Source organism: Patiria miniata, unplaced genomic scaffold (genome assembly GCF_015706575.1).
Source record: "Patiria miniata isolate m_02_andy unplaced genomic scaffold, ASM1570657v1 HiC_scaffold_20, whole genome shotgun sequence".
In the NCBI taxonomy this organism is placed as follows: domain Eukaryota; kingdom Metazoa; phylum Echinodermata; class Asteroidea; order Valvatida; family Asterinidae; genus Patiria; species Patiria miniata.
Window position 1 is genome coordinate 14,541,561 of NW_024037059.1, and position 14,233 is coordinate 14,555,793.

The 14,233-nt window shown below is 40.0% G+C and overlaps 1 protein-coding gene across 1 annotated transcript in view; it reads right to left on the reverse strand.

Moving 5' to 3' along the window:
- LOC119727498 (inverted formin-2-like) overlaps positions 1 to 14,233 on the reverse strand; it is a 67,405-nt gene that overhangs the window by 44,855 nt on the left and 8,317 nt on the right. The window contains exon 3 of the mRNA XM_038199385.1: positions 10,989 to 11,104. Coding sequence (XP_038055313.1) covers positions 10,989 to 11,104 — 116 coding nt within the window. The remainder of the gene's footprint in view (positions 1 to 10,988; positions 11,105 to 14,233) is intronic.

Below are 14,233 nucleotides of genomic sequence, written 5' to 3' on the forward strand. Positions count from 1 at the left end.
GGCCAAATGGAAGCCCACGGTATTATCAAAGAAAACAATAATAATTTCTACCTAAACACACGATTGTCAAAATATCAGCTTGTATGGTCATGGTCATATTACGGACAATATTATGGACAGTTCATATTATCGACAGTCCACTTGATTAAGTAAACTCAGTCCATCACCCTTTTCTCTAATCTCTTAAATTAAAAAAAAAATCCTAGGTTCGGCCAAGTATGCCATTCTTATGATTTCCCACGTTACATTTTTCAATGGTTCAGTTTCTGGATTTTCATCATCACCGTTTACTGCGCGTTCCAAGTGTGACTCGGACAAATTCTTTCAACCGTGGATCACGGAGAGAAAAAAGTGCTCGTGTTAACTGCAGCCCTCCTTGGCGGAAGTTGCGCGTAAACGTTACAAAGGGTACAGCACCAATAAATGAATTTATGACCACTTCTTGCATGTCGACAAACATAGATAAATCACGCAGGTTGTCATGCAGGGTAATAAACTGCACGCCTCAGACTACTGGTATTACGCACCTATATTTAGCATGATGGAACACTATCCATAACTTGAAAACCGTGCACATCCAAGGCTGATATTATAAAACATCCAGGGACAATTTTATGAAGATAGGTGTGACCATAGATGGATTAGCAGTGCATAACAACCAAGAAATCACTACGGCAAATACGAATGTCTGGGAGTGGTCCCTCAAAACATGGATTATGTTAAAGGAGGTTTTAAAGAGGAAACATGTAAAGGAGTCTATTGAGTGTATCGGCAACTCAGCATGTGATCTAAGTAGTGAAAACAATGCCTAGATGGGTATTATCATGCATTGTTTAAATTGCATAGAATGAACCGTAAACCTATTGAATCACGTGACTGCTTTCATTGAGGCTCTTAAACGTCTTTAAACACTCCATCTATACCGAAATTAATCTTCTAATCGAAATTTGGAATCGTTCACTCTAGACTTTCAGAGTACATTCGGTTCATTAATTGCTTGTACATGTACAATCTCTGAATATCAGCTATATTACCAAATTTAAATTGCAGGTTGGTCAGACGACTTATCTCAATTCAATAGTATTATATTTACCCCTTGCCTGGTGTGTTGTAAATCAAAAAAAGTTTGCAATTTCTGCAGGTCGGGAAATCCTGCACAGAGGAAACAAATGTGACTATAAAACAACAGAGAGCACATCAGGAAGACATCCTTCAATAAAATGCCATGCATGCGAGTGAAACAATCGCCCATTTGGAGTACTCGGCTTATTTTTGGTAGATGTAACTTCAGGCAAAGAAGCTAGGAAAAAATGGCTCCTCAATTTTCATTTTTGGTTAAAACACTACTTTCAAAATAATAACTCTAGCTTTGTCAGCATCCTAAATAACCACACCAGTATTACCTCAAAAACATGACACAAATACGGCTATGCGCATGCGCACTTCATTGCGCAGTACGTGAATTCCACAGTGTGAACATCTCCTATAATGGTGATATGCAGTGCACAGATTCAAAGTTCAACAATGAGGTTAAATCTATAGAATCTAGCCCAACAATGTCAATATTTGAATAACCCATGCACACCTATACGCTGGGTTATGGTCATGTTTGAACGTCCAGGCGACGGAAAACAAAACGGAGATAACGGTGTCAACTGTACTTTAAATACGCGGCAGGCATTAAAAGTAAACCCCATTTAGAACATATGATGTTCACCCACTGTCGTTATCATGATAATGGTCAGATGCCAAAGGGTTGTCACAAAAATCGACCGACTTAAAATATAACACAATGCACCAATGTACAACATTTTTACTAATTAAAAACGAACAGCATGACAATTTGCAGGTAAAGGTCGTTTCCAATGGCTGAAGTTTTCGATCACATAAATCGATCATGGCCATCAACACCATAAAACATGATAAAATATGCAACTATTTTACATATTTTATTAGTAATCAATACAAACTGCATTCCAATATCGTTGCTGTGAAACTAATATTAGCGCCTTGATCTTGTTTTGAAAACAGCAGATGTAAACAACATGTGCAAAATGGCATTATGCCAGTTTCAACGTATTATATCAGTTAGTGAAATATAACAAACAAATGTCTGGTGATATCACTTACAAGTTCCAGTAACGGTGAAGCCGATCTCAAAGTAGGTGGATGATCAGCGGTAGGTTTTCTCTTTTAGTGTTCTGCTTAAATTCTGGTGAAAATGACATCATCATCATCAGTATCACCCTTCGCACACTTGAGACAGGTGTCATGATAGGAGAGCAGGGAGCACACTAGACTTCCACTTGCCCCAGACAAAAAAATGTGTATCTTCTGGGCTCTCCCACAGGGTTCAAGCCTGACATTAACTTTGGCACGAACATGACAAAAGATCGCGTTTCTAGCATGCATCGGGTTGGCGTCCCATGCAGTTTTGGCATGTAGAGGGATAAATCTAATTAAATTTTATTTCCATAAGTCGTGTCTCATTGTAGTCACCTCCTTTAAACTAGACTTCACTTCAGCCTCCTGTTTTTTTTCAGTTGAAACTCCCAGAAGGCTTGAAATTGGATGCCAAGTAAGACCTCTTTAATATTCCACCACGCCCACCCCTCGTGGCCTCTGTGATGTTACTAATCAACGATTGTGTCAGGTGGTGTAGTCTACATCTCAAGAACTTTCTAAGACCCGTGCCCGCAGGCCTGAACTGCATAATGCATGAAACACTTAGGATTATTCACCCATCCCGTCCCTGATCATTAGGCGACGGCAGGGGATAAGACTAACATATAATTGCGTTTTACCAGCACTTTGGGTTTTAGAGGTTGTCAGTGTAATAGAATCTCTTTTGTCTGCGGGACCTGGATAACACGAGAAGGTAGAACTACTGGATCGAAAAACCACGTGAATAAAAATGCGAAAAACCTTGCCATATGGGGCTAGCTAATGGGATTTGTCTATTCAAGCCCGCGTCTCTCGGTAGGCCTTGTATTTAATGCAATATTGAATCCGCAAGGAAATGGGCCATTTCCTTGAGCCTCGAAGGAAAAGGAACAACATGCCTTATAAAATTGCAAAATTTGAAATATTAGATTTTTCCCCGCCTGTCTGCACAACGAAATTATGGTGAAAGCCTACATTTAAAACCAGCTTTAATAATGCAATGACAAAGTAGTGTATCTAGTACTTCAAATCACATTTTGAAGAAAGGATTTCGTGATATTTTAGGACGACTTGATTTTGTCATATGCATTCCTATGGAGGACAAATTGTTTTCTATTTGAAATACAATCTGCACATTCAATGTTAATGTATACAATAAGTAAGCCATGTTGAAATGTAAATCTCCTTCAATGCAACAAAATGAAAGTTCATTTTAAAACGCGAATTGCAAAAAGGTCTCTCGTACTTTTCCTCATCAAAGTATTTCTTGCAATCAGCTCTCTGGGATTGACATCTGAAATTGGTTCCAATAGTGAAGTAAATACCACAACAATTCATCGAAAAAAAATTGTCCACGTCATGATTTTGTAACTTTTCATGGGCTTTGACCCTTTGCAACCCCCAACGAAAAGGCAATGTTTGAATGGACACAATCGTCAAACACGAGGAAATAATATTAAAATCTTACCAAATAACAATCTTTCTGGTGCACATGTGAACGTCAGATCGTATAAGAGCCAGTCACGGTTAAAGATCCAATTCGACAGTGCATATTTATGATGATAATGATGATGATGTTAAATATAACACTCTCGATTAAACCCTCCAGACATCTCGTTATACGTGTGCAAAGTCCGATTCCCGAGGCTCAATCTAACAATGGTATCATGCCATGGCTTTGTTGTGTCTGCTGGTACACGACAACATGATAAGCGCCTGGTTTGCATCATTCAGACTGATTCTCATATTCACTCCAGGGAGACCGAAGATGCGAACGAGAATACGAAAATGAGACTGCGGCGACTGAAGTGTGCATGCTTACAGCGCCCGAATGGCTACCACACGTGCCTGGGGTTTTCGGCGTAGCTACAGACTAGTACATGTCTAATATTTAGTATTAAAAAAAAGATGAGGTCATGCGGCTTTACGCTATGGACATTGTATGCCGTTGGAGGCGGCGCTCGTGCACGGCCTGGGAATTAAACAGGTCGGAAAATACGTGGAAGATGCTGAATCATTGTTTGCAGTGAAAGCTCACAGATACTTGCTGCTGAATGCAGATAGTGCGAGAAGCACAGTGCCACCGATAGATGGCGCTGTGCATGAATCACATCACTGTAAACCTCTAAAACAATGACTTGTTTGTGCGATACTTTTTGTTCATATCTCCCCTTTCAAACGTAGGAATCAAATAGTTCTTTGTCAATTGGACGAAGAGTGTTGCGATTTTTGGTACATCAAATCCTTTACATAAAACGTATAACATTGATGTTCAGTTCAGCGTGGGGTTATTACCGCACCAATCTAGCGAATATCAAACTTTCAAAATTGTCAACAACCCGATAGGCCTTAAAGTGCATTAGTACACACACCATTTCTCTCCCCCGAACGATATTTATTACCTAGACGAATCGTAAAGTTCACTCGAGGCAATCGAGTTTTGACAATTATTTTCCAGTCTTTTGGCTCCCTGTTCCCGCCTACGTACACAGAGTTCGTCTCCAGTAAGAAAAGGGAAAAATTGTTTGTATGGTTTAGAAGTCATTTCAATTCAATATTTTGGGGGTTTGAAAGAAACTTGAAAAGTGCATTTCGGTTCACAGTACTTGAGCTCATAACGTCAGCATAAAGAAATTGGAATTGATCTGGCTATAATACCTCGTACGTGAGACTAATATGTATGCACCTCTCTGTACCATGGCGGTCGTTATAAACAGCTTAAATTAGGTTAGGGGTAAAAAAAAAAAAAGCGCCAAAATATCAGTGTGTACTAGGAAACCCCAAAGTACCGCCAGCCCCCCAGAAGGGGCTTGCATCGATAAGAACAATGACATGTCGGCCATGTTGTTGGTCTTTAAAACAAACCATCCCAATGTTAGTGGTAGTGACAACGTATACATTGTCCGCCAAGTTGCATATGTTGTCATTTGCATTTGGGATCGGAATTGTTCGAATGTTTGATTTCTTTATCGATTGGTTTAAGGTCCACTTGAGTGTACATTAAGCCGACGTGACAGGGTTGTACAACACAGTTCTAATAATATCATGTTCGTTTTCCATTATGTTTTAGTGACTACGAAGTTAGCTTACATGTTTACCGTTAACTTTTTTTCCAATTTTTAACTGACGCTATTCGACTGAATGTGCGGATCTTTGATCAATGAAAGGAGAGGGCAGTTTATCGTAAGAAGAATTTAGAGTTCAATATGACGAATGACTGGCATGGGCCTTGCCAGGATTTTTTCTAGGGGGGGGGGGGGGGCAAAGCACACTTTTCCCCAAAATCCTTGCACTTTCTCTAGCATATTCTGAATGGAACATTTTGTCGAGGGTGGGCGGGGACATTTACCCACCCCACCCCACTGACACCTCTGCACAAGCCCATTTTGTTAAATGTGTATTAAATTAATAATAAATACATCATACATCTTTTCGCTCTTTGCTTTTTCTTTTTTTTCCTTTTTTTTCCTCACTTTTTGTTCAATCTTTTTTTTTGGCTTTTCCAGGGGGCCCTAGCTTGCCCCATTCCGGCGACGCCCATGGTGGTGTGATGTATAACGTATTGGATTTTTTTCGGATTCCGATGTAAATACGTCTGAAATCCCAATTAAGTCAGCGTTAAGGCTAATCATATGAATATTATTTGTGCTTCAGACATTAGGCCCTAGAATCAATTACTTAACACGCAATCTCACACGTAAACTGTTTGTCGGCAACACTTCAAAACAAGTCTCCATAATAGGAGTCACAGACTACGGATCCCTTTGTTCGTATTTGTATACAAAATCAGCAAAGAGGAAAATTAACTATTTTGGTATTTCTCCCATGATACATTTCGGTATAATTAGATTGACTTGACCACACATAAATTTGACACGCAATTTTGCAAGGAAAAGAAAACGTTTATCGCCGACACCTCAATAAACAAATATCCATAATATGATGACACAGGTCAGAAACTATTTTGTTCCATTTCAATAGGAGTGCAGGCATGCAAAATATTAACTTTTTTGCTCTCTTCTTGCGCGGAGAATTGTCTGTAATTGGACTCACTGCATTCCAGCCCTGACGTTTGTAGAGCAGAACTGAAGTTCACAACTTTGACAATTTAGACAATCTAAACTAATACGATATTCAATTTAACAGTCATTAAAATAAGCATTGAAACCCAAACAAAAAAATCTAAGGAAGGCTAAGGGTGTAATAAGTTCAGGAATGCAGAGTATTGACTCTGGACGCCTATTTTCAAGACTAATTTCGTTCTGGACGGTGAACTTCAAACTACAGTTTGTGAAGCAGAACAAGAATTGACAACTTCAAAAGACTCTAAACGAGCAATCTCACACGAACAACTGCTTATCGTTGACACCTGAAAACAAATCAAGTAATATTGAGACACAGATCACCGGTGATTTTCTTCAGACTGAATACAAGTTCAGGCATGCGGAATAATTAATCTGGGCGCATATTTCCATGCAGAATGAAGGATAATTAAACACGACATTCCAGGCCAGAGTTTGTGAAGAAGCACAGAAATTAAAAACTTAAGAGCAAACACCTCAAGCAAATACGATATCCAATCTGACAGCCATTAAAATACGCATTCACAACCAATCAAGTTAAGGCCAAAAAAAAATTAAGTCGGTCTCTGGTCAGCGCACGCGTCGATTTTAATCATGCGCGTCAATCTTTTTTTCCAAAATGTTCCGCGGTAGCTCCAACAGCGCCCTCTATTGCCGCACCTCCTCAATTTTTTTTACCAAAGAGCACCAAGGAATGGGAAATTACACCACGGCAAATGATCGAGAGCACCAAGGCAAATTATGGAGGACACCGATGTACATGAGGACACCAAAAAAGCAAAATAGTACCCCACCTTGTCTGTACAATCCAAGTTTGAAGAAAGAAAAAAAAGAAAAAAAAAAGAAAAAAAAAAGCCGCGTTCCCGCGTCAATTCCGGAACTTTGGTCTGACCACAGACCGAATATTTTTTGGGGGGGGCCTAATCGTACAAAATTAAACTTTTCATCTTTGATTAAAGCGTTATCCATTGTTAATGTTATTTAAACGTAGGCAAGCAAGAAACTGTCGAAAACAAGCCTGGTGGTCCGTTTGATTAGACAGGCAAACTAGAAGACGTTTACTGGAAACCAAGTTAGAATCTGAGACTGGTGAGAACAGTGAATTGCGAGGAAGTCCATGTGTCTACGTTTACTTGTACAAAATAAACAGGTGCCGCTCGGAGCGGAAAAATAGAAATTCGAAGTTTCTCGTGTAAACATCGCTTCATGCCCTGGAATGCTGGTTTAAAGGCTTCATGCTCTAAATGCAGCTTATACGACAACTGCAAGTTCAGGTTGAAAGTTTGGCCATAATGGGTAACGTCAGCTATACCCAAATAAACTGTAAAGGTTAGGTACGATACACACTAGCGACTCGATTCTGATCCATTATGGCGATTCTGTATGCAAGCGACTGATTGATTAATTTGTTTAATTGCTACGTATATGGAGAGTAGAGCTGGAAACAAGTGGAGGTATGCTCTCTTTAAATGATCACAGACATGACAGGTGCCTCATCACTAATGTTTACTTCAAGCTTTACTCAGCTGAGTCCTACACTAATGTACACTGGACCAAGGGTCAGACAGTCAGACACCGATGTTTATGTTATACCTCCCTGCTCTAATATTTCAAACCAACATACCTGGTCTTCATCGTCTTGTTGCCGCACCGGACAAAGGTCTATCGCAAGGTGGTGAGCCATAACGATTTGAAGCAACGGTCCCTACTCCTCCGAATCTGTCCCTTAAAAAAATCACTCCCCACCAATTCCCAACTCTGTCAGAGCTAGAAATGATCCCATTCTCAGGTGAGATCCCATTTTAAACATCGGTAGACTCTGTGTGTATTCATCCAATGAACAGTTTGAATTATCTGATGATTGAGAATTGCGTGGATATAAATATTCTTCCATCTACAGTCACTTCAACAACAAAGGTCTTACTCCATAAAATTAACTGCGGAACTTCAAAGGTGCCAAAAAATATGTAGAAATTTAGGGGGTAAATACAGAGAAATTGTACAGTCTTGTGGAATTTGTAGATGATTGATATCTTACTATTATGTATAAGCTGACAACTGTGACTCCTGTCGTACTGTCAAGGGTGATAGTGGTGACAATATGCAACAATGCAAGGGTGGAATATGGAATGTGGCGGTTCGACTGATTCCAGGAGATACTGAACCGCAAAGTCAATTCACTGAAAATTGCAAGTTATTATTCCGATGAAATGGCAGCGTTCCTTTCTTTGCCTTCTTTCTGTATATTACTCGTTTAAACGGGGGGGGGGGGGGGGTTTACGCGAGATAGAACAAGCTGACATCTAACCTGTACGAACCATCATACGTCATATTTTTTTATTTAGTCGTAAACTTTTGTTTGAAATGTGTAGGCCGAAAACCAAAACTCGCCAGAAGAGTACGATCACACATGAATGTTATTTTTCATATTCCCAGCAAAGAGCTTCCATGCTCATCCCGATGGTACACAGAGAACGAATTCGTTTTAAAAGTGGTGCTACGCTAAGAGTCGGTATTTGAAAAGGTATATTTTCATGACCAATAAGGATAATTCCATTTCTGTCCACAGACATACCTCTAGTACAAACATTAATATGATGAACTTAACCTGCATGTACGTGTTAGTTTCCCATTAGCGTCCACTGCAAACGATGGACTGCTTTTGTAAAACTCAGTTTAACAGAAAGGATTGAAAGGTGCATTGTCATGAACCTGACCGGTCACCACTGGCCAGTTGTTGATTTGTACCAAACCCTCTGCGTGGGAGACGTCTATCAATCATTTCTTAGTGTATTATTTAATTAACAGAGTGTGTCCAGTACCAACAGTACCAACAACTTTGTCACGGGAAAACTTTGCCGAATCATATTGCTCAGATCGATTTGTTTATTATGAACCCCGGATGTGTTTGACACAATATTGGCAAGCACGTACGTTTGGAAATACATCATGTAAAAATCATAGATAAAGTATGTCACATAATTATCATAAGCATATATTAAAGACATAAGATTAGAGCTAGAATGTCCACATTTTGTTATGCTAACCTAATGACAAGAAGTGATCCGGGACTGGATTAAACGAATTATTTCCAACTTTCGTGAGAATGCATTCACATTTAAGAACTGTAGATTTCCTTTAGTAAATGACGTCAGGCAACGGCCTCACTTTCTGAGATTTCAGTGGTCATGCGCAGTAAGATTCCGCCTTCCAAAAGGCTGATTGGCCTAATGTATCAAAGTACGCATGGACTTTTTCTCTGTTTGCGCGCAGATCATAGAACTAAGTTCTTTAATTTAAGAAGCTATCATGACACTCATTGTTCGCTAAACAAAGTTAAAGGGAGCGAATTTTTATTATTCTGTCAAATATCCACAGTTCCTGAAGGAAACAAGTACGAGTCACAGGGTCTTGATAAGAATTTCATGCCTGAAGGCAGTTCCTTTAAAAGTGCTTTCACGACTTACCTGCAAAGCCTTCATGACTGATTGCCTTGTCGACCACATTTTCTGTATAAGATCGATGATGGAGCAAGACACCATTTATCAAGCAACGTATTGCTCCTATGTTACCCCTTCCAAAAATCAGGAGGAAAAAACAAAGATCTTTGCCTGTGCTAGGCCTGTCCTTACAGCACGGTAGAGGGATCCTGTTGTTAACAATGAAAGTCTCGTGCTTTTATAACTTCGATTTATCATTTGCATTTCAGTTCAATCAATGTATTATGACACAGAAGCTGCCTCACGCGAGAGGTTCAAAAGGTTAACCGTGGCGTTTTTTCCCTGAAAAATACGACCTTCAAAATGAAAAAGTTACGAGGTTTTTTAAACAGAGTACTCTATAGCTCAAATTGCAGCTGAAGTTACAAAGGTTGTTATTTTACATTCAGATCCAATCAAATCCAATCTCTTCAAGCAATGTTATGAAATAAGACACTTAAAAAAAGAAACACTATTTGCAAGCAGCTTTTAAAAACATATACTGTGGTTAGGAGGTAATGCACCACAATCTTGGAAATACATATGAATTTTAGATTGTGTCCATACAAGGATCCGACAGTGAATAATGGTATAAAAAGGACAAGCCCTAAACTGTAACTTCTCTTCAGGACATCACTATTCCTTTCAGACATGGATTATTATGATTACCACTGTTATATAACCCGATTCTGAGTGACTGGGCAAATATTCATTTACAAAAGCTCAGTGGATTTATTTCTTCACGCTTATCAATCATCAGCAATAGGGGAGGATCAGGAACGTCAACCATGCTTGCAAGGAGACCACGGTGTGAGACGGTCACGGATGAACTCAATGATTTACACGAACACGACACTACTGTATTACGGTGTCCCCGGTACCTGACCAAGAGGGCCACAAATTTTACAGACAGGTGTTCTTTCAGCTACCATGATGCTACAGTACGATTCCTCCCGATTAGCAGTCGGGAGACACGACCTTGATAGCCACAGGTTTAAGTAAACACATCAAAGTATTGGGTGTCTTTTCCTTGTAATTTTCCGAGAGTGAACACGACACTACTTTGTGACGATTTCTTTAACAGTCAGGGGACAAGACCAAGATGACCACAGATTTAAGTAACAGACATTAAGTATGTGGGTGTCTCTTTCAAAAAGCCAACAAGGAGCTACTTTGTAACGGTTTTTTTAAACAGTCAGGGGACACGACCAATATGGCTTCCGATTCAAGTAAACAGGCATCAATAATTATTGGGTGTCCTTACCTTGTAATGTTCCAGCGCATCGATAGCTCTATTGTACCCCTCGGCATTGTACATGCACAATGCCGAGAGGAGCTCGAAGACCTGTTTCTTTACGGTGGCATTGTCTGCGTCCAGCGCTGCGTGAGAACAGAACAAAACGAAACAGGGTTAGGTTAGAACTTTGAGCAAACACCGCGGAATTATAGGGTTTCAATTCTGGAGGGTCAGTAACACCCTACTTGGCGCTACCTCGTCTTGTCGTCAATGAAATCAGAGCAGACATGGATACTGTATCGGTGTTTCGATTTGTTTTATTCAGGTGGACCTTTGGTAATTTGATCGCACTTTTTCAGTCTATAAAGTTTAAGTTTCGTACCTGCATGCATAAAAAAGTTAAGGTCGTAATGGTAAACCATGTCAACGGATTGGTCAAACAGGTTGGTTGACTTTTGATTTACATGAGTGAAAAGAATCTGACCATTCTGGTTCAGATTTGACGTCAGATTTCAATTTCTAGTGTGAAAAGGCTGCGATGAATGCCTATTTAAGGTACAATATACATGTATGTTACATAGCTTAGCAAGTATAAACTGTAGACATTTACTTCAAGGATAGGCTAACTTTCTAGACGTTTTAGACTTCAAGTTGACAAACTTGATGTCTAAAAAAGTGTGATGCTCATCACCACAACAAAACGAAACATCAGATTGTTAAAGAAGTCAGTCATCCGAATTTGTCCATCAAAGAAACGAAAAACGGGTACTACTCGTTAAACTGAGAAGGTCTTCCAATATTTGAAATTATCCTGTCTGAATAGTCACCCATGATATTCTTCCTTTCAATCAAATTGCCTTTCTATATCCACCCAGATTCACACCACAAAACCAAGGCCACGGCGTACTAACCACCTGTTTTAGGACTAGTCCAGTCATTTTGTCACCACGATCCAGAGTACACATGCGTCTCCTAAAATAGTGTTGGGTGCCATCCTCATGTTTACTTTCACTTTGTCCAGTCCTTTTTGCACTCTCAAGTAACGGATGTTGCCGGGATTAGGGAATACACTGTCGCTTTCACATGTCACAGAAGGACTGCCCTATGCTTCTCAACAAAACCAAGACATGGATTAACGGAATATATAAGATCTCAACGTCTTAGATACACTGACGCGTCCAACCTTGTTGATGAAAGGGAAGAGTAGGTGGCCTCCCTTGGAGGCAAGAATTATTAGGGATCGCGAGTAGAGCTGGGATTAACTCAGGATTATCCTCACGTGGTAGGAGATCGTCATCACTTTTGTGAATTGCTGGTGAAGAAACCTGGATGAGAGAATGCATAGTACGCAAGAAACTGGGGATTCTAAATTAAAAACGCGGCAGGATTTTAGCGAGTTAAATACGTGAGCAGGAGCTGTCACTTTCGATTTAAACGGACAATTCAGCCGTTTTCAGATCGTGATGATCTGCTGGCCACAACATTGATGGTTTAACTTGGTAATGTATGTTATCTGCAACATTGCAAATATTTTGCTATGGGTAAATTGATGATGGAGTGTGTATAAAACGCTATAAAAAGAGTGACTCTACGCGCGTAAAAGCATTAATGCAGCTTACTGTGGAGGCTTACAGGGAGGAAGGACTTCTACAAGTTACTTGAATTGGGAAGTTCCCAGGTCACGTGCGTCTCCTTGGATCAGCGTTCAATGTTTGATTTTGTCTAAGGCGATGTTTAAAGTAAACACAGCTTCCACGATACAGATATTTGCTCGCAACTCGAATGCCAACAAAGCATTTCTCAATACCAGGTGAATGAGAGGTTTCAAAGGTAAAGAAAAAGTGCAACATTATTCAGACTTACATGTAATGCAACTTAACGATACTAAGAGGCAGGCTGTCTTCGAACAAACTAACGTATGTTTGTTTAACGCCATCTTGTCGTATACGTTATTGGAAATGTAACTGTATGGTTTGTTGAAATGTAACGTAACCTCATCTTAAGGGGACACCCTATTTTAATCACAGTTTGTGTTCCATCGGCTCTGTAAAGTTTGGTCCTCACCAAAGAAATGTATTAAGTCGTGTGATCAGGAGGTCGAAATGTTGAATTGCAATTGTTCAAAACGATACAGAGCCAATACAATCCTCACCCATTAGGACGACCGTTTGCCAAAAAGAAATCAACGTCTAAAAGTTGTTTGTAAAACTAACTTCGAGGTGCATAATCAGCCCTGGACACAAGCCCCTTTTGCTTTTTGTCTGCCTCTTTATTCAAGCGGAAGATTTAGCAACCGACAATAATTACTTTTCCCCTTCAATTAAAGGACATGTTCGCTCACACAAATGTTATCGAGCCATTACCGTTCTGTGGGGAAGACGCGACGGGGTGGTTGGGAACTCTTTTCAAGAGCTCAGGGGGTACAGGTAACGAGGCGGCCCCTTAGAACAGAAAAGTTCCCACCACTTATACCTGTACTTTAACCCATGCACTTTGGAGTAAATGGAGACTATTTTATGTAACTGCATTGCATATCCAAAACTAGAGAATCTCTCACTAGACTGATTTTCCCTAATTATTTCTGATTATCTGAATACACGCTTTAATGTATAAAAACGAATTTACTGAAAAGGTGTTGAATTAGATACCATTGTACGATTTTAATCTAACCTTTACAGGAGCAGTTACATTCTTATTGTCGTAGTCTGGATACATTTAGTTTTTAGCATGTAGTTACAATAACCGACAGTCGAGCAAATTGACATGCAGCTGGCTCTGAGTTATGTTGCCACGGATCGGGATGTTCTTATCCTTCCATCGTACCAAACATAGGTATCTAGCCAGCTACGCATACAAACACACACCATTTCATTCAGAGCTTATTTGTTCGCAGGATGGTGTCCGAAAACAACCCACAAAATCTCGGGGCAATTCGCCTATGCACTCCGGCCATTGAAATATTTGTCTCCATGCTATAAAGAATTTTTCCCTCCGTTAATAGCGCACTGCTGTTTACTCTCAAACACCATGACTAGGGGCAGATAGGGTGCGAGCTTTTGGAAAGGGTGCAAAACCACCAAAGTACCAAGGACCCTATATAGGCCTATGTAGCAACACCCTGAGGAAATACTCTGACGAAACTGCTAATTAAAAAATTGGCGCTCGGAAGTGACTTTTCTACCAAACACTCGAGAGGGATGCAACAATGCGATTGAGTGACCACTAACGCACTTTTGAGCAGGTGTGCCCCTCTTGTTATAATTTGCAAGAAA